Raw genomic sequence first — 22188 nt, forward strand, 5'->3', positions numbered from 1 at the left:
CAGCCTCCCGAGTAGCTGGGACTACAGGCATGCGCCACCATGCCCGGCTAATTTTTTCTTTATATTTTTAGTTGTCCAATTAATTCCTTTCTAATTTTAGTAGAGACGGGGTCTCGCTCTTGCTCAGGCTGGTTTCAAACTCTTGAGCTCAAACAATCTGCCCGCCTCGGCCTCCCACCATTTGTTCTTAATTCACAAAATTTTATATATGTGTAACTTGGGGGGAAATGAATTATAATGTATACTCTTAGCTATTACAATGTTTATTTTTGAAACCTGTATTTCAGAAAGAACGACAGAAAACAGCAGGGGATGGCTGGTTTGGTATGAAAGCTCCCGAAATGACAGATGAACTGAAAAATGATCTCAAAGCACTGAAGATGAGAGCAAGCATGGACCCAAAAAGGTTTTATAAGAAAAATGATAGAGATGGCTTCCCCAAGTACTTCCAGGTATGAAGCAAACAGAATAGTGATGATCTGTGGATTTTAGTTTGGAAAGCACTACAGTGATCTTTCTTTTTACTCTTAAAATAGATGAATATTTACAATGTGCATGCCTAATATGTGGACTTATCTGTACAGGCCATGTAATAATGGCCAGAACCCAATTCAGATAGCCACTAGCTTGTAATGGGTTCTCATATAGCAAGACGGTGTTGCAAATGGTAGATAAGTTTCCAGGTCAGCTCTCTAAAACTTTGTAAAACTATAAGGTTCAATATATAAATGTGTGAATAGTACTAGCTTAAGAGCAAGAGTCCATGCAGGATGGAGGGAGAAAGAGGGAGTCATTTGTACCAATCCCTTCCTCTTTTCAAGATACAGGAACATCCTCAGGCAAATTCTAAAAATAGTTTAAAATTTAGTTTTCAGATGAAAGTCTAGTTGATTCATCCTCTTGAAGTTCATTTCATTCTTGACTGCCATTTTTGTCACTCATCTCTGGATTACTATAATAGTCTTCTGCCTCTAGGGCTGCTCTCCCTTCTAGTCTGTCATTCATAGTGTACTCAGTCATGTATTCTGAACAACAACAAAAAAAATCTGTTCATATTACACCTCTGTTCAGAAACTTTCAGTGATTCTTTATGATGTATAGGTAGAGTCTATATATATAGAGAGAGAGAAAGCGAGAGAGAGAGTCTATATCCCTTAATGTCGCCCTTAATAATTTGCACCCAAACCAGTTCACCTGCTCTTCTTTTGTAATATAGCCTTCTTAAGCCCTAACATACTCAGCTACTCAGTCTTCTCAGAACATGTACATACCAGTCCTTGCATTCTTTGACTTTGCATGTGCTTGGCTCTTCCTTTTTTTTGCATAGTAAAATTTTACCCATATAAATCCAAGCTAAAATGTCATCCTTTGTCAAACCTTCCTTACCTCCCTTAGGTGGGATTGGTTACTTAATCTTCAGAGTATCTATAGTGATTTGTTTAGCATGATTCATGCTGTAATTTTTTAGATACCTGCCTGTGGCGCATCCTTAAGATTGTGGGCTCCTTGCTGCAGGGACCAGGTGTTGTCTTTGTTTCCCTAGCATGTAGCACAGTGCCTGGCACACAGGCAATCTATAAATTTTAGTCAGTTGAACATATGAACAAATATGGAATAGTCACTAACTAGGCTCTAAGCTGGCAGCATTTATGATAACCTATGAGACCAAACAGGTATGTAGTAGAATCTGTGTGTGTAATCATTGAATTGGGAAACTAAAAGAAAAAAATTTATATTATCTGTTCCACTTTTTTCCTTTAAACTTTTTGTTATGAATTTACTGTAAATTAGCACTAAATTATATAAAGATTTTGGATCTGCCGTAAACTAATGAAGAAACATCATTAGTAGTACCAGTGTGCTGAGTAGGTGATTTATTTTTGCTTTAAAAAAATGGCAAGACTGACTTTAATATTGGTATAAATAACATAAGCTTGTGTTTTCCATTCCTTTCTGTAAATATACTTTGTTGGAGCTAAACTGAAATATGAAAGCAACTTGGTGTTCAGGTATTGCATGAATTGTTTCAATCAATTGTTCGCAGATGGGAACCATCGTTGACAATCCAGCTGATTTCTACCATTCACGAATTCCTAAGAAGCAAAGGAAAAGAACTATTGTGGAAGAATTGCTTGCTGATTCTGAGTTTAGAAGGTAAAGGAATTTATATTCCATTTTACAATGTATACACTTTTCTTTAACTCATTTTAAAATAACTCATTACATATTAACAAGAATATATATTTTCATGAAAATAACAAAAATAATTAAGTGAATTTCTTTACTATCTGGCTTAATTAAAGACAGAGCCTCATACTTGCTTCTGCAGATACCACACATCATGTGGCCTCTGGAAAATAGCACTTACAGGAGGATAAATGTGGAAAAGGCAATTAATGCCTTAGTATTCTTGAGAAAATAGTTTTTACCTAATGGATCCCTTGCAAGAGTCTCTCCTCTGCACACTGTACTTTGTAAACCATTGGTCTATATGTTTTTTAAGGTCCATTGGTCTATATGTCCTTATTTTTACATTTGTATCCCACAAAAATGTTCAAAGCATTTGACATTTTCTGTTAAATGGATATAGTACATGGGTCTCTAATGGCTGAAAGTTTTCAGAAGTCCTCCTACTACAGTTGCCATTTTTTTCCTCACTGGATTACAAGCTCTATGAGGGCAGAGATTATAGCTGCCTTGCCCACTGTTCTATCCCCAACTTTTAGTACGGCTGCTCATACATGGTGGCAACTTAGTACACATGTGATGAATAGATAGTAAAAGTGCAACAAATTTTGAGATTGAGGAACCCCTTAGAAGTTATATTAACTTCTAAAGTCTTGGTGTATTGTACTTCAGAACATAAAGGTTGAATTTTTCTTTTCAGATACAACCGAAGGAAGTATTCAGAGATCATGGCTGAAAAAGCAGCAAATGCAGCAGGAAAAAAGTTCCGAAAGAAGAAGAAATTTCGCAATTAGGATTTACCAAGCAAAGCACAACATTTTACATCTCCCCTTTATTTACTTACTAAAGATGTTTTGAAAATTAACACCCATTATCTAAATTATATTGGCCTTGTTAATATAGGAGTTTCTGTTTGGAAAAAGTTGATTTGAGGGAGGTTCAATCATGTGTCCCTTGGAAAATATGTGTGTCTACAAAAGACACTCCCCCACCCCAGGTTAAACTCTTTAAGGGAAAAAAGGAACCTCAACCATTTTAGGTTAATTATGTTTTTATAAAGTTTTCAATGCTTGGTTATTTTAAAAAATCTGATTAAAAGACATTTAGGTATAAAGTTTGCTAACGTGTTCAAAGAACTTTAAAAATTATCAAAGATACATAAACAATGTAATTAATGTGCAGGTTTTTGTGTGTGTATATATGTGTAGAGGCAGATGGTAGATAGGCAGTGTCCTACAGTCAGTTGTAGATCCAGATCCAGAAAGTTGGTGAAGTTGGGATGCAAAGATCTGCTTGTTTCCACTATAAAAGTCACGGTTGAAAACAAGGAGTGATAAAAAGTGTTCTTGGAGCAGACGTATGTTAGCATAAAACCAGAGAACTACATGAAGGACTTAAAAGATAAAGACAACTACCTAGAAAGTTTGGGTTAAAGGTAGGAGAGCTGTTTTCCCTCCTTGGCAACTAAAACAGGAGGAATGTGATTTTTTTAATACAGATTCAGTGTTGTGTTCCAAGTGAAACAGGATTGAACAATATAATTTTAACTTGGCCAGGAGGTGGAGTGGCCCGGTTTATCTCATTTCCAATGACACAAGTATGCATCCTAGCTAAGCTGCTTTCTGGCAGTCAAGGAGTGTTGGTCATTTCTGTTGATGCTTGGTGAGCTGTGGCTTCCTTTATGTCACTATGCGATCTCTCTTTTTCCAGCATATTGTTTCCCCAAGATTTCAGTAAGTATGAAATTTCGTATTTACTGCTTAGAGACACAGGCAGCATAGTAATAGCAGAACTGATGATAACATTCATAGGTGCAGGTGGGGAAGGAAGCATCTGTGTCTGTTTTCTTTCCTTTTATATAAAAACTTTTATTTCAAAAATACTGTCTTGCTTTCTGTTGAGTAAAATAAGGACCTGGCATGAGAGAATTAAATATCAAAACAGGAAGAAGAAATAACTGAGTTAGTTTATCCTTCACATTTCTACCAGAAGGAGATGATGTTAGCAGAACAGTTGAACTTACGTTACTATGCTATAAGAACACCTAACGTTGATTATTTAGAATAATGTTTCTCTGCATAGACAATTGAGGATTGACACAATTATTCTCAGACTTGCAGTGTGGACCATCTTATCTGCCATATGATTTTCTTGAAGTTTTCTGATTCATCAATACTGGAGCAGGTTGATTATTCTACGCTGCAAAACTGCAATTACAACAATATGTGTTTTGAGTGTTTACTTTCAGTTACATTTTGTCTCCATTGATTCATTTTTAATTTTATTATATGTATTTTTTGTAAGCCACTTAAATAACTTGGAACAAAGGATAGAGTTTTTAATAAATGTGAAACATTTGCCTTATTCAGTGAAATGAATTGGAAAAGTAAAAATCATTTAAAGTCACCTATTAACTATTATAAGAAATTAAAACCAGTAATATTAATATGTACAGCTTTTTCATGTTAAATGTGATCTTCATAATTTTTATTTACTTCAAGAAGGTACATATTTATTTTAGATCTTTAAAACAGAGTAAAGAATAGTATCTTAGAAGTACAGCTTTTAGTCTTTTTGTGCTCCTGGCCTTCTGTAATTATCTGGATATTTGAATAATGGATGAATTTGTCTTTTGCTTTTTAAGCAAAGCAGTTCTGTTGAGAAACAGGTTTTAGTGACTTTGGCCTGTGTCACTAAACTTAGTTCACCTGTTGGAACAATTTTAAGGAAATAACTAACCAAAAGTACCAGAAAAGCATAAGGAATACACAGGGTTCTTAGGGTATGCTGATGAAAGAAAGTCCTTCAGAATACTCTGAGAAGATCTTGAAAGATTTGTAAAAGGGTGCTGTATTTATACCCCATCTTGTTCTGACTTGCTTTTAAGACAGCTTATAAAAAATGCCTACAAATCTAGGAAATTAGGGCTAGGAAAACAACGGAACAAAGTAAATGAAGCCAGGGTGAGATGAACACAACGAAGCAGATTCTGTGAAACCACAGCTGGTACAGGTGGGCTCCGGGCTAGATCCCTGGCACTGACGTGACCCGTTCTGTGTTCCGTGTTCTGCCATATGATACAAACAAACTGCTCTAGAGAAACCATTATTCCTGTTTTTAAAACCTGAGAAAATGTCTCTTATGGGTCCCCATAACAAGGATGTCACAATAGGACATAATTGGCTCTCCAGAAGATAAATGACAGGCTTTTAAGGAAAAGGGTTCGAGGGGGTGCTGTATAGAAAAGTTCAACAAAACCTTGAGTAACTGGGACAAATTCATGGAGTCCCATTCTTAGAAATATCAAGTTAAAAGAAAATATCATATGAAAAAATATTTTTAGCACCATTTCTGGAATATGTGCCAGGTACTCAGTTCACTTTCTGAGGCAATGAGAACTATTGTGAAAATAACCACCTACAACAGATACTGAACCCTCAAAGTGTCCAATTGTTTACTTAATTGAATTGTACTAAGTATTTAATTGAATTAATGTTTTTATTTTCAGTAAGGGTTGACACAAAAAGGGCTTTCTAGCTAACCAATTCCCCAAACATCTGTCTAAGTAAAATGTAAGGTCTTGACATGTCAGACAATTTTTAAAGTGAAGAAATGCTTCCAAGAAGTAGGGTCAGTAGCATGGCCTGTAATTGTCATAGCAGATTAGTATTCTATCAAAGAAATGAAACATCTCCAAATGAACAATGAAATCAAAATTAGATAACAGCTGGGGAGCGGGAGTCTGAAATGGAAGGGGTTATCAATAATACTGAACACCAACTGTGAGAAAGCCGTAACTATTCTGGGTTCAAGTGACAGTGGATAATACATGTTCATCTTGATTATCACTGCATAACAAGTGACCCCAAAACTTAGTGATTTAAAACCACCACTTTTAAAAGTATGACAATTGAAATTTTTCTTCAGTTTAACAGTACACAGAAATTACTAAAACCAAAATATGACCAACACACTTGTATTCGTGTGGCACTAAAGGCTTTAGCATGGTATTTGGGAAGGTTTATTCCCCACCTGCCTTCTTCCTAGTCACCCTTCCTAAGGGAAGAGGAGTTACTAATCAGATTGATGTGAGTCCAAGATGCTCACTGGGCCGTATTTTTACAAATGGACAGAGTTGCTGCGTTAACAGAACAGGTAACTGTATGTGCAGTCACTCTTGCCTTACTGGGAAGCAGGCCTGTCATACTCTGTTCCAAACAAAGTGGGAAACTGGACTCAGGGCTTCCCTGAAGCCAGGCCATTCCTATTAATGGTGGAGCATTAATGGGTGGAGATGACGGGAACATCAGTTTTTCCATCACAGCTTGTTTGAGGAGTCCTGCAATCAGAGTACTCTCCTAGCTGTTACATTAAATGGTACTTTCTTTCCCATTGGCTATTGTCCCTTGTGGTCACAACCTCCTTGGTCAGGATTGCAAAGCAGAGTCTGGTAGGGCTCAGGTACTAAAATCGTGATCTCAAACTCCATGTAACATACTGAAATTCTGAGGTCTTGTTCATTAAGGGGAATGAAATATGGGTATAAAAAATACAGTTAAAAGATTTAATTCCACTTACCATATGAATTTTAGCTATCATGCAGTGAAGAATACTATTAATACAAATGTCTTTGGAAGTGTTCCTTGATCATTTTCAATGGTAGAAAAGATGTATGAAAAGAGATTTATGTTTATGAAATTTTGTTCAGTCTCTCCTATATTTACCCCCACCACCATAAACTGAGGGATGTTTAGAGGAATGATTTATTAATACCAAAATAAACTCATTGTGGTCAACTGGAAGGTTTTCTAAATCTTAAAGTTTAGTGTATTATTAGTAAGACCTATTTTTTCATACATATATATGTATATACATATACAAATTTGTATATATATACACCCCAAAATGACTATTAGATAATGAGTTAGTAGAACAGACAACAAGCCATAGCTTAACTCTGGAATGTGAAGTTCATTAAAACTTCAGGTTATCTGTGACACCTGCCCTTCCAGCCAAATCTGCCACTTCTCCCAACTTCAACTATTGACAGATCATCTCAGCTGCTTGAAATCCCTCCTCCCTCCAGGAGAGGTGAGATGGAATGATATTAAACAACTGGCCCAGTGCCTTGGGTGATTGCTGGATGGATCGTGATTTTAGTCCTTTTTCTGTATTTCACCTGAATATAGTCCTTTAGGGTTGACGCTTGGTTTTTCCTTTAGTGAAATCATTATCTGTATTTAACCACGGACATTCAAATCAAAATGGCCCTATAGTTCCTCAAGCTCAAGTTCATCAATTCCAGTTACCCTCATTTCCGCTTTACCTTAGCCAATCACTATCATGGCCTTAGACCCATTACTCGAAACTGGTTCAATGGTCAAGATTTTGAACTCTGACTATCCTAATCTGTTATTCTCTCAGTCCTCCTTTCGGTTCCCTCTAACTCAACCTTGGCTGCACTTCAGAATTACCTGAGGTGGCTTTACCTCCACCCCCAACATTTGGGGGTCCCAACCTCAAACATTGTGAAATCACGATCTCAAGCCTTTCACCCACTCTGTATTCTCTTAATCCTCCATCCCCAACAGGATACATTTTTCTCCCTAACCAATCCAGACCCAATTGGTCATATATTTCAAAAATTCTTCGTATATCTCACTAGTTTCCTTATTCTTGGTAGTCTTTTGATTTCTGTTACTCTCACCTACTAATGTCAGCTAGGGAAACACCTACTATTCTTTATCGGTCCAGATTATTGAGATTTGGGAAAGTACCGTGAAGCTAATGACTCTCACCTGGGTTATCACTGTTGCTCCACAAGCCCTTTATTCAATTTTGAGTACTTTCCACCAAATTCATACATTCATTCTGCAAGTCAGTCATCACAAATAATTGAGTCTTCTACATTATTTAAGCGTTAAGGTACAGCAGTGAAGCTAAATACATCAATAGCCTCTATACCCAAAGAGCACACAAGGGATACAGAGTATTTCCATTCTCCCAGAGCCCCCCAACTTCCACTCCTACCCTCAGCAGATTACCTTATCTCCTCCTTCACTAAGCCAGCCAAGGTTACCTAAGGCTGCCTTAACTTCTCACGACTCCACCAGTCTGGAGACACTGTTTCTGCGTGCATCCTAACTGCTATATAGTCAATGCTTTTTTCTCAGTCTTCATCCCTTCTGACCAGGAAATGTTATTTGACACTACTCATCTTCCCCTTCCTGAAGCTTGAGCTGCTCTCTGCTTCTGGAAGATCAACTTTTCTACTTCTATTGACTCTCTATTTCCTTCATTCATTTTCTTACTCTGTCCACCACTTAAATTGTTGGTTTCCCTAATGCCTGCCCTTTTATCTTTTCTGTTGTTTGACTTGAATATCTTGTCCTTCTTCTCCTTCAGCTTCTGCTCTCACCTCTGCAGAAGCCTCCGAATCTCCATCCTTCCATCTCTTACCACCACCATCCCCCCACTCCAGACTCACATTTTCAACTGTGTGAACTGCACGAGTACCATGAAGTCATCTCAAATTCGACATATCCAGAACCAGACACATCATCTGAGATGATTAAATAAGAGCTACCACCATACCTGGCACATACTCAAAAGGAAGCTACTACATTCCCTTTTCTCCTCCATCCTCCCCACTGGGAAGTCTTCTTAAAACAGTTTCAATGATGGCATACTGCTTTTTACCTTCTATGGCCCACTGTCCAACAAAACCTGAAGAAACATCTACATTCAAGACCCAACATTCAAGACCCTTCATAAAATGATGCCACCACAGGTTTCTATTCACTGCTCCCCTGCTCATGCCCCAAACTTCACGTATTCTGGTCATTTGCCTATTTCTCTCTCAACTCTTTTCCCAGCCCTTTCTCTACTCTGCTCTGGATTGTAGGAAACTACATTTCCCAAATTTCCTTACTAACTGGCTTGCAAGTAAGACACTGACAAAAGATTGAAGGGCAGGAGGAAGGGAGAAACCAGGGTGTTTCCTGCCTTCTCTGCCTTAGGTTGGATTGCAGCCCCATCATGGTCCCAGCTTCCAGCAGGCAGCCCCCACCTCTGGATGGCCCAGGCTCTGGTAACACTATCTCCCCACATTGCACCTCTAGCACTTGGGGTGGTAGAGGTTTCCTACTGTTGCAGTCTCTGGGTTGCCTGCACTGTCAGCATTTCTTTCACCTATGCAATAAATCCCTGTATTAAATCCTCTAGAGTCATGTGTTCTTCTGCCTAAACCTGACTGATACATTTCAGCCAAATCAAACTGCTTGATATTGAATATCCACTCCGTCAACATATACTGAGTTCTATGCACGCCGGGTACTGTGCCAGGTACAGTGCATTTTCACCCTTTATGTCTTTGTTCATATAGTTAATTCCACCTAAAATATCTTTCTTGCCTCCATTTCACCTAACAAAATAGTACTGACCTTTCAAAAGCCTATTCAACAACCAATATTTTGAGCACCTACTATGTGCAAGGTAACACACTAGGTGCTGGGGGTACTCAGAAAAGCAGTGAGGTCATTCAAGCCATTACAGAGCTGACAGTCTACATGTTTTCATAAAACCTTTTTCAGATTCTCTACACTAATGTGTATACTCTTGAAATTACCATTTGACTGTACTTATTTTTAGTCCATTTATTTGTATTTAACGAATGCCTATATAGCACTTATTAAGTGTCAGGGACTGTTCTAAGGAATTAGACATAATTTATTTTCATGTTACCCTAAGGTATGTAGGTATGTATGTACATATGTAACATATTACATTTGTATGTAACTACTTAGGTATTAGGTAAACCTATGAGGTAAGTGCTAGTATTATCACCATTCTATAAGTGAGAAACTGAGGCACAGAAAGGTTAAATAACCTAAGGTTACAGAGTTAGTAAGTGTAAGTCTCTTTGTCACACTTTTTAATTTATTTTTACACTATAGCTATCTCCATACCTATTTCAGCAACACTGGAAGAAACTGCTGGACTTCTTCCCTTTCTCTACAGTTACAGGACACATGATTTTTAGCTGAGAATCTGGCCACCTGGGGAATGATTCCCACCTCCCATGGGACGCGAGTAGAAGTGGTATGTGCAACTTCTGGGACACGTCCTTCAGAGAAGGGTGAGAGTGGAGGGGAGCCCTTCTCTGTCCCTTTATCTCCTCCCCACTAGCTAGTACACTGACCTGATGGCAGGAGCAGAAGCAACCACACTGGAACAGGAAGTGGAAGCTGCAATTTGAGAACAGAAGAATAAGAAGGAACCTGGATCTCCCAGGATTCAGAAGCTACCCTGCCCTGGACTTTTACAGGAAAGGGAAATAAGCCTTCATCTTGTCAAATCCACTGTTATTTTGGGTTTCCTGTCACTCATGGCACAAACCAATCTTAATTAGTGGAATCACCGATCCATGGCTCCCTGTCCCTCACCAGACTGAACTTTTTAGAAAACACACTATCTCACTCACCTTTGTATTTCCTGTCTGCATGCTTCCTTGCACAAACCAATACTGAAAAAATATATCTTGAATTGAAAGTGAATGAGGTTATAAAATATAAAAAACATGGTGATGAATGCAGAAGGTCCTATATAAGGAAGAAGTTGGAATGAAACCACTCCTGGCCCCTGGTCTTTTAGAATCTGCATTGGCCACAGGCAGCAATAAGGTGGGAGTATCTCCACCTTTGCAGCGGCTCCTACTCTGTCATACCTTCTTGGGATCCGGTGTGAGGTGGAGCTGTAAAAGAGAGCACAAAGAAAACAGGTCCTCAAACATGAACACCTTCAATTTTCCCTTCTCCACCTTCAGGCTTTTCTCTTTTTTCTTTTCTTTTCTTTCTTTTTTGAGACAGAGTCTTGCTCTGTTACCTGGGCTAGAGTGGCGTCAGCCTGGCTCACAGCAACCTCAAACTCCTGGGCTCAAGCGATCCTTCTGCCTCAGCCTCCCGAGTAGCTGGGACTACAGGCATGCGCCACCATGCCCGGCTAATTTTTTGTATATATTTTTAGTTGTCTGGCTAATTTCTTTCTATTTTATAGTAGAGATGGGGGTCTCACTCTTGTTCAGGCGGGTCTCGAACTCCTGAGCTCAAACGATCCTCCCGCCCCGGCCTCCCAGAGTGCTAGGATTACAGGCATAAGCCACCATGCCCTCCCTCCTGCTTTTCTTTATCTCTGACCTCTTCCCTCTAAAGAGCAGGCATTTTTCTATCATTCCTAGGCTAATCCTTCCACTTGACTCCCATGACATCTTTGCATCTTAACTTTCTCATCTGTAAAATGAGGATGATCCATACTTCTTAGAATTAGGGGATAATTGAATGACAAGGGTTAAATAAAGTTGCTAGCATAAAGCAGGTGTTCAGAAAATGTTAGGTGTTTCCTTTTTCTTCTTGAGCCCCTTCTCCTCCAGAGGAAACTCTCCCCATCAGTATTGGTGGAAATACCTTCTCCTGTGTCTCCTCTTATCTCTCTGGCTTCCCTTTCTTGGTCTCTTTGAAGGACTCATTACCTATCCTTCAAATGTCTGTGCTTTGGGTTTCTGTCCTCAGCTTTCATCTCTTCTTACTCTATACCTTCCCTGAACAATCTCATCTATGTCCAGAGCTTCAAATGCCATCTGTAGGATAATGAATTTTAAATCCCAATCCTAGACATGTCCCCTGAGCTCCAGACCTTCCCTTCTTTTCCTTCCCTCTCCATATCTACCTACTTTCGATTCTTTCCTTCCTTCCCACATTCTTTCATTCTGTAAATATTTACTGAGAGCCTGCTGTGTGCTTGGCTTGCCAGCCATACATCTTCTCCAGGATGTTCCACATAGACCTCAAATTCAGTACCCACAAATCCGAACTCATTTCCCCCCAAATCCGCTTCTCTGTCCTTTATTTGTTGTCCCAATGACTATTTTCAGCACCAACCCATCTGCCTAATTAGAAATGGAAGTCAGTCTGACTGCTCCCTGCCTCTCCTCTATATCCCTTAATTCATCAAGGTTCATCAATTTGGCCTCCCTTGAAACAACTCCAGTTTGTATCCCTGCCCTTTTCTCCACACCACATCCCTAGTTCCAGCCCTTGTCATTTTCTTACCTAGATGGCTCCAATTGCTCATGTACTGGTCTTCCACCCTCTAGTCGTGTGCTATTCCAGCCCATGATCCACACTGCAGCCAGACGAATCTTACAAAACACATCTAGTCATACTGCTTCCCAGCTAAAAGCTGTTCAGTGATTTCCCATTGCCTCTAGGGTAAAGTCCACACTCCTCAACATGGTGTACAAGACCTGCAGGATATGGTCCCTGTTGGAATCACTCTGTGAAGAGATTTTTTTTTATGTTTCTGCACTCTTAGGAGGAGCTTCTAGTGGTGCTTAATAGATGGGCTCCTAAAGGGCTTATTTATCACTGAGATTCAGCATATAGTAGAATGTAAGGTGTCAAGAAATGTTTTTCAAAAATCAAATTTGAAAAATCTTTAATAATGGATAAGCAATATCACAGCTGCCTATCTGAAAGTGATCTAAGAACAGGCACAAATGCTTTTTTTCCCCTCCTCATTAGCATTAGGGTTTTTTTTTTGATTTAATTTTATTCTTTTTAAAATTTTTTTAAAGAGACAGGGTCTCTTTCTGTTGCCCATGCTGGAGTACAGTGGCACAATCACAGCTCACTGCAGCCTGGAACTCCTGGGCTCAAGCAATCCTCCTGCCTCAGCCTCCCAAGTAGCTGGGACTACAGATGCACACCACCATGCCCAGCTAACTTTTTTATTATAAGGATAAGATGGGCTCATTATGAAAAAAATTCAGACACTGCAAACTAGTATACAGAAAAAAGGAAGGCCATCCCTTCATACCCCAGCCCTCTCCTGACCCAGCACTATCTTGAAGTAACCACTGTTAACTGTTTGTATATCCTTCCAGAAATCTCTATGCACACATAATCATAGTAATAAGCATACATTATTACTTCTGTTATTATTAGCATTATTTAACAAAAATGGAATCTTATTTAAAATATTCATTTGCATATCAGCTTTTTCATATAATCTTGGATGTTTTTCCATAGCAGTATATATAGATCTTTCTTATTTTTTTAAAGGTCTGAATTGTATTCAATTAGAAGCTTCTACCATACTTTCTTCAAACGGACCGTTATTGATAAACATCTAGGTTATTTTCCAGTTTGGGGGCCATTACAAGCGATGCTGCATTTGCTATTAATTTGGTGGTACATAATTTCAATCTTTCTAAATATGCAAAAATTATAAAATATTAGAATATTAAAATGAATACATACCACAACCTTGTGGGATTTATTTCAGGAATGTAAGACAAGTTGAATATTAGAAAATCTGTTAATATACTGCAAAATATGAATAGATCAAAGAAGAAAAATCTCCATAGATTATTAACAAATAGGGATAGGTATTTTCTTAATGTGATGAAATATATGTATGTGTTTGTGTGTGCATGTGTGTTCATGCACACCAACACTAATACTAAAAGCCAGCATCATGCTTAGTAGAGAAGTATTCCTATTACAGTCAGGAACAAGATAAGGAAGTCCACTCTAACCATTATCATGAGAAACTATTTAACATATTGTGGACATAATTGTACTAACTGATGCTATTATAAGAAAGGTAATATAAAACATAAAAATTAGAAAGGATCAAGCAAAATTATCATAATTTGAGGATATTTCCAGAAAACACAACTTAGTCAATTGAAAAACATTTTTCTTTCTTTTAAATTCAGATATAACTCACATACCATAAAATTCGCCCCTTTAAAAAGTATATAATTCAATGGATTTTTATATATTCAGAGTTGTGCCACTATCATCACTGTTTCCAGAATATTTTCATCACTCCACAAAGAAACCCCACACCCATTAAGCAGTCACTTCACATTCCCCCATCCCCAATGCCTGGCAACCATTAACTTACTTTCTTCTCTATGGATGTGCCTATTTTGAACATTTCATATAAATGGAATCATACAGTATGTGGTCTTTCATGACTGGCTTCTTTCACTTGGCATAATGTTTTCAAGGTTTATTCATGTTGTAACATGGATCAGTACTTCATTACTTTTCATTGCTGAATAATATTCCATTGAATAGATATACTGCATCTTGTTTATCCATTCATCAGCTGATGGACATTTGGATTGTTTCTACTTTCTGGCTATTAAAAATAATGCTGCTTTATGGACATTCTTGTACATGTTTTGTGTGGACGTATGTTTTTAATATTCGTGGGTATATACCTAGGAGTAGAACTGTTGGATCTTATGGTAACTCTAATGTTTAACTTTTTGAGGAATTGCCAAAATGTTTTCAAAAGAGGCTGTACCATTTTACATTCCCACAGGCAATATATAAGGGTTCCAATCCTTGCCAATACTTGTATTATCTCTCCTTTTTATTATAACCATTGTAGTGGATATGAAGTGGTGTCTCATTGTGGTTTTGAACTGGAAAACTATTTCAAATAGTAAGATAATTTAATAAGATGACACAATATAAAATTATTATTTACAATACCAAAAGCTTTCTTATATACAAACAATAACCAGTTAGAAAATATAGTGGAAGAAAAGATTCCAAAAAAGATGAAACTATCTAAGAATAAAGTTAACAAAAAAGTCAAGATCTATATGAAGAAAATTTAACACTCCTGAAGAGCATAGAAGGAGGGTTGAACAAATGAAAAGGCACAGCTGTTCTTTTTTTTTCTCCCTGCTGCTCTTAAATAGGAAGATTCAACATGAATTAGTTCAATTCTTCCTATTTTTATCTATAAATATAACATGAATCCAACAAAAATACCTCCGAAGATTAAAGCCAGACTAGCTATAACTACAACTCATGTGAAAAGACAATATAGCATTGTGGTTTCACCCACAGACCCAGCCTTCCTGGGTTCCCATCCAGGCTTGGTGCTTATTTGCCGAGTATCCTTACACAAAACCTCTCTGTGTCACAGATGCTTCTTCCATGAAAGGAGATAATAATATCTACCTGGTAGGATTGTTAGGAGGATTAAATAAATGCCTTAAGACACATAAAGCACTAATAGTACTTGGCATATAACAAATGTCAAGTAAGTGCTATTATTATTATTATTATATGGAAAAAATAACACAAGAATAGGTGGAAAATATCTTTTTTAAAAAAGTAACAAGGGAAGACTGACCCTGTTAGATATTAAAAACAACACAGTTCTGGTGAATCAAAATTAATGCAGACAAGTCAATGGACTAGAACAGAGAATCCAGAAACCCAAATGCATGTGGGAATTTAGAAAATTACAAAAGTGTAATTTCAAATTACATAGTTAAGAAAAGGAATGATCATCATGCTTGATTCTGGGACAAAACTCCACTCCTTACACAAAAATATATTCCAGATGAAACAAAGATAAGTAAAACCATAAAAATAAAGCCATTACTTAAGGAAATTACTTAATAATCTGAGTGCAGTGTGACCCCAGACCTAGAAGCCATAAAAGAAAAAATTGATAAATCCAAATATATAAATTTCTGTAAGACAGATAAAATAAACAAAATACCATAAACAAAACCAAAAGATAGAAAGACTGGAAAAGAATAATTGTAACACATATTACAAAGGGCTGTTTTCCTTAATGTGTGAAGAACTCCTACAAACTAATCAGAAAATAACCAGTGACACAATAGAAAAATGAGCACAACTCGAGAACAGATAAATCACAGAAAAAGAAATACAAATTACTCTATGAAAAGATGTTCATCTTCACTCATAATAAAAGACATGAATTAAAACTACAACTAGAAACCATTTTTCGCCTGTTTGAGAACATGTGGGTGGTAGGGAAACAGGCACTCACACACCTTGATAGTGAGAATAAAATGGGCAAAATCTCTATGAGGGCAATTTGCCAATATTTATGAAAGTACGCACGAACGAACCTTTGGATCAGCAATTCCGCTTCCTAGGACTCTATCCTACAGCTGTACTTGTACTTGTGTACAATAATACAAGAACCAAGATGTTCACTGGAGCACTGTAATAAAATATTAGACACCTAAAGTCCAGCTATTAGGGACACTTAAATCATTGATTCTACGTACAACGGAACAAGGCAGCTCTACATGTATTAATAAGTGAAAGAAGTATAGCATACTATCAATTGTGTTTTTAAATGGATACATATCACATGTATCGATGACATTAACAAATATACTATGAGAGACAATAGATATAAAAAATGCTGACATGCACAAAAAATAAATCTGAAAATATTTCCAGGAAACCACTATGGCTAATGGCTTGTGGAGAGAATTGCAAGGCTAGGATATAGGAATAACAAGGTTGTTTACTTTTCCTTGTGCCTTTTTTGACAATTTTGGAATTTGTCTCTTTTGCGTGAATTACCTGTTTCATTGTTACAACGAATTTTTAAAATTCCATTCATTCCTTGATTTATTTGAATTTACTGAGGTGGAACTCTAACCTTACGCAAAGCTGAGAGTTGTCAGAAGAACTGGGACAAGATAGGAATTCCTGCCTCGAGGTGCTGACCGGCAGAGTGGGCCTAGGACCTCTTTGCACTGGACTCACAAGGGAGGGGAGGGGGCGGTCTTAACAGAAATGCAAATTCCTGGGCCCCACCCCAGATCGACAGAATTAAGCGTCCCGGAGTGACGCCCAGAAATCTACATTTTTGACAGGATCCCACTCGGGATTCCACTGCGTGTTAGTATTGAGGCGCTCGGGCTGGAGGGGCGGTCTAGCACAGCGCAGCACCGCGTAGGGTGTAGGCGCGTTTTCTCGTCCTTTTTCGCTGCCACCTTCTGGCTCTGAGCATGGGGGCGTCACCCGAGACCCTGGCCTCCCCGCGCTCCGCTTTAGGCCGAAACAGCGAGGCCTTGCTTCGCTGCCGCCGCCGCTTCGGGCCGCTCTTCCCGGGACCCAGACCGGTTCCCGAGTCGGCTGAGCCAAGCCCTGAGCCGCCGAGGCCTGGGAGGTGAAGGGACGCGGGACCATGCGAGCTGTTAAAGGAGAAAGGACCGTGAGAGCTGCATGTAGTGGGGCAGGGAGTGGGAGGCGAGTTAAACCGTTTAGGAAAAAGAGAGAAACGATAGGGGTGAAAAAAACACCACGACTCCGCCGGGACTCGAACCCGGAACCTTTGAATGCCTCCAGCCTCTAGAAGTCCAATGCGCTATCCATTGCGCCACGGAGCCACCTGTTGGAGTGTTTGCGCATCTGCCATATTAAGCCAGAGGCGACGGCCCCGCGCCCTCCCCACCACTTCCTCAGCCGCCTGTGTCGCCGAGGCCCGGCCGCCGCGCTTAGGGTACTGCCAGCTGTCTCAGCCGCGGGCCGCAAGCGCCCAGCCTCCTCCGGCAGCCGCCTCTCAACGAGGCCCGCGAGCGAACAGCAGCCGCGGTCTGCCGGCCCCGACTGATCGGTGTGAGGGCAGCCGCAGCCCGGTCTCCGCCCGCCCCGGGCACCGCCGTACAAATCACGGTCATGCCCGTTCCTCCCCATCTCCCTTCCTGTCCCCAGCGACCCTGCCTACCAGGTCTCTCCGGCGACCGCTCCCGCCCGGCCCGGGCCCCACAAACGCAGGCCCAGGCCGGCCGTTGCGCCGTTAAGCCGGGCCGGTGACGCCGGGCACTGACGTCGCGCCTTTGAGCGGCCGATGCCAAGCGGCGGCCCCTCGGGCTGGGAGGCGTAGGCAGCGAACCCTCTCGAGCCCCGGGCTCTTCCCTCGCGGCCCTGGCCGACCCGCGGCTGGGACCGCCGCTGCGAACGCGGGCCGCGGCGACGACTGTGTGCGTGCTTGTGCGTGCTTATTTGCGCGGGGTGCGGAAAATCGGGGTTTGGGTTGCATTTCGCTCCCCACAGACCCAGAGCCGAATTTCTGAGGTATCCGGGCTCTGGTGGACTGAGGGGGGCGACACGCCCCGCGTCGCAGTATCCTCCGAGAGCTCGTCCCAGCGCCAGGAGCTGCCTCCGAGGACGCCGCGCAGCCGCCCGGAGCCTGCGTGGGCGGCAGCCGGGAGGGCGACAGCGCGCGTGGGAGCGCTGGGAGCATGCGTGTGCGGGAGCGTGCGGCCGCGGGGTTTCCGGGGGCCGCGGGCGCCGAGACCCGCAGAGGGCCCGGCGGTCTGGCTCGGGAGGGCTTGGTCGCCACGAATCGGAGGGGTTCCTGGAGGGGGGCAGGTCTTCAGTGCCCCATTAATCCCCAACGGCAAGACCCCGAAGCCACTCGAAAGAGACTATCTAAATAAAAGCAGCGTGGTTGCTATGCGACTGCCGCCGCAAGACAAAAACCCCTGGCTCCAGTCTCCAATCAGCTTCCCGCTTTCCCGGCCCCGCCTCCGTAAAAATTGGGAAGCTGCCGCTCGGCGCGTTCTTCAGACTAGTCCACGGCTCACTTCCGCACCGTGCCGGGATTAGCTGCAGCCCACCCGGCGGCCCACTCCGTTCCTCACAGCCCAGCATCACCAGGCATCAAAGCGAAGTAATCTCTGGCCCTGTTCTGAAGAGGAAAAGGGAACTCCCAGGAAGGGTCTAGTGCCATAGAGGTTTTTACGTTCTTATTTAACTTCACCTCACTGCAAAGCTATAAGGCAGGCCCATACTGCCATCCCCTTTATAAAGAAGGGAAACTGCAGCTAAGAGAGGTTAAATAACTTGTGTAAGGACACCCAGCTAGAGAGTGTTGAGAACTGTGAAGAGTTTGAGATTTTATCCTATTTACATACTAACATGTTAGCTTTCACAGTTTCATGGATGCTGACAAAACACGCCAGACTCCTAAGATGGAGATGAAAGACTATTACAGCAAAAGCAGTAGCCAGAGTGCCAACATTTATGTTGGCTCCTTGGACCCCAGCTCTCACGGGAATGAAGCATAGGGGCTCAGATGCATGCTTGCACACAAATGGGTTGCATTACAGAAGAGGAATGCTAAGCCTGGGGAACTCACCATGTTACAGTGAGCAGTAAGCAGGCTTGTTCTTTGTTCCACAGGGAGACGTTACCTCATCCCTCAAGATTGCTCGTCCCAAACACAACCCTGAGACATGGCCCAAGGACAATAAGGGTCTTGCATTGTTGGCACATCCAGCAAGAACGTGCAAGGACGCTAATGGTGAATTGCTTCTCCGAACAGTAGGTGACAAAGCCCTGATTGATGCCAGGCCTATTTCATTCCACCCTAATATAAACAAAGTTCTCTGACAACAGAATTTTAAACATAACATTGTTGTGCCCCTTTAAACTTAATGATATATAACAAATGTCTTCACATTGCATGCAGGAGGAAATCTCACGTGAACAAAATTAGCCCTTAAAATGGAATATGGCTTTAAATTGTGTTAATATTTATTTAAACAAATCTGTATTGAACTCTACAATATTCCAGGCACTGGTGGCATCTCAGGGTTTCCACTGGTCATTGGAGTTACTCACAGCCCAAATGGTAGAAGATATTACGCTCCATGCCCCTGTGGGAAAACCATACAAAGGAATTCTGCCTGAGGCGTGGGAGCTAAATCTCAAATGATGAAGAGCCTCTGATGTGATTAAGTAACAATTCAGACTCATATAAAAGTTGTGGGAAGGGGAGGTTGAGAAAGAAACTATGTGCTAAGGAAAGATGCACATGTTTTTAATTCCATTGAATGAATCGAACAAAGAATTTTAGATATTTGACTCCTTTCACTAGTTGAGACAAAAAAAAAAAAAAAAAACCTTGTCATGGAATTTTCTTTCTTTTTTTTTTTTTAGACAGAGTCTCACTCTTTCGCCCAGGCTGGAGTGCAGTGGCACGGTCATAGCTCACTGCAGCCTGGAACTCCCGGGCTCAAGTGATCCTCCTGCCTCAGCCTCCCTAGTAGCTGGGACTACAGGTGCTTGCCACCACACCTGGCTAATTTTTTTCATTTTTTTGTAGAGACAGGGTCTCTATAAGTTGCCCTGGGTGGTCTTGAACTCCTGGTCTCAAGCAATCCTCCTGCCTTGGCCTCCCCCAGTGCTGGCATTACAGGCATGAGCCACCACACCCAGCCTTGTCATGGAAAATATTTCCAAAATATAGGGTTAGCAGAGAATGTGGAAAAAACAGGCTTGTGTGAAGAACCCTGTGAACAGTGAGAAGACCGGAAAAGTCACAGCAGGACAAAGACTGATGTATGTTGGTTCTCTTGACAATTAATAAACAGTTTACAGTGAGTCTAGTTTACAAGGCAGCAATGTTAGCATGTAAGAAAAATGGAAAGTGTATTTAGTTGCCATCTGGGCAGAAAGATCCCGTGAGTTTTGTCTTCCCCTTTTCTCAGTCTGAGCTGAATTTTCTTAGGCGGTGTGTGTGGTAAACAGCAGGCATTATACAACCTGAACCAAGAATTCTTCCAAGTAAAAAAGTAACCTTTTCCTTTCTGCCAGCAGAGGGACCCAAAGCATGGGTAACAACCACCTTCAAGGGGGCTGATCTTTACCCATCTGCAATTTGAGTTCCTTGGACGGAAAAGCCCTAAATTAAAGACTACTTCATTTTGGTGTTTTAAAGTTCAAATGCATTATACACCTTTGGGGATCTGCAATAACACTTTTCATGTTTGCACAGCAGGATTATTTTTAAGTCACTACGTTGTTCTATAATATTTCCAGTGCTTAGAAGTGATTTCAGACTTTCCCAGAAGCTCTAGAAATCTACTATATTTCTACAGTACATATTTTCACTAGCTCTTTGCTTCATGCCAGAGGGGATAAGGTCAGTGGAGTACCAGTTTAATTCAGTTCAATGAGTATTTAGGGACAATACAGTTAGGCCTACTATAGGAAATAGAGTGAAAGTTTAAAATATAATCCCTACCTTCAAAGACACTCTAAATTCTCTGGGAGAAATACAGTCTATGAATACAAAGCAATAAGCAAACAATGCAAGACAGCATATGAAAAGTTGCAAAATGTGATTGGGCGTTCCTACTAGTAAAATGTTTTTGAGTTTGCACCCCCAAAGTATAAACATGTACTACTATGCTAATTAAAAAATGTACTTCAAAAGGAATTTTAAAAGGATGAGATTTTTAATAAACAAACAGAAACTCTGATAGGGGTTAAGAGTACAGGCTGTGACCTCTTATATTTTCCTAGACTGAACTTGAGCCCATTATCCGAAGTGAGGTATCACAAGATCGGAAGAATGGGCTCCACTTGTACTCGCCATCAAATTGGTACTAACTGTTGAACACTAGGGTGCTCACGTGGCAGTAATACCCTCCAGGGATTGGGGGATGGGCGGGGGGTAAACGCGCAACTAAAGGACACAAGGAGCATTGTAGAGGGGAAGGGCATGCCTCTAACCCTTGCTTGGGTGAGGCAAAGACATAAAATGTAACCATAATGTTTGTACCCTCATAATACCCCGAAATTAAAAAAAAAAAAAAGAAATACAGACTGTGGAGTAGACTCCTAGTGTTCAAATCTTGGTTCTGCCTTTTGTTTGTGGGACATGATCTTTAACTTCTCTAAGCCTTCTTTTTGTAATCCGAAAAATCATAAAGTTGTTATAAGGATTACAGAAGTTAATCCTCTCCAGGCTTTATCTCAGTCCTGGCACATGGCAAGTGTGTAACAACTGTTTGCTATTATTATTAGCAGGCAACTCTCAATAAAGAAATCCCACATCCTGCAGGAACAAACCAAAACTCAGCTATAGCATCAGCTAAATTTGTTGCAACCCAAGTAACATTCTACACCACCCTACCCCACTCCTACTCAACTGTACACATCATGCCCCTCACTAAACAGAACACTTAGCTTCTCAGACTGAAAACATCTACCTTTTGCTTCAAGGATTCCTCACAGTTCTCCATTCAAGAACCTTGGGTGCATTATTTTCGTTTGTCCAGCCACATGGTTTCCTAAAGCAAGGGTACGGTTCACCCCTAAAGGACTTACAAAGACTTGTTTCTTGCCA

The 22188-nt window shown here is 40.7% G+C and overlaps 1 protein-coding gene and 1 non-coding gene across 2 annotated transcripts in view; one reads left to right on the plus strand and one right to left on the minus strand.

The window, feature by feature from the left end:
• DNTTIP2 (deoxynucleotidyltransferase, terminal, interacting protein 2) overlaps positions 1 to 3054 on the plus strand; it is an 11207-nt gene extending 8153 nt beyond the window's left edge. Inside the window, exons 5-7 of the mRNA XM_012661186.1 lie at positions 288 to 452; positions 2045 to 2154; positions 2888 to 3054. Of these exons, the coding sequence (XP_012516640.1) occupies positions 288 to 452; positions 2045 to 2154; positions 2888 to 2981 (369 nt within the window). The 3' untranslated portion in view covers positions 2982 to 3054. The remainder of the gene's footprint in view (positions 1 to 287; positions 453 to 2044; positions 2155 to 2887) is intronic.
• A 14298-nt stretch (positions 3055 to 17352) lies between these two features.
• On the minus strand, positions 17353 to 17437 carry TRNAR-UCU. Its single transcript is given in 2 exon segments — positions 17353 to 17388; positions 17401 to 17437. It is a non-coding gene; the product is annotated as a tRNA-Arg (tRNA).
• Positions 17438 to 22188: the final 4751 nt, after the last annotated feature.

This window comes from Propithecus coquereli, unplaced genomic scaffold, assembly GCF_000956105.1.
Source record: "Propithecus coquereli isolate 6110/MARCELLA unplaced genomic scaffold, Pcoq_1.0 Scaffold7, whole genome shotgun sequence".
Lineage (NCBI taxonomy): Eukaryota > Metazoa > Chordata > Mammalia > Primates > Indriidae > Propithecus > Propithecus coquereli.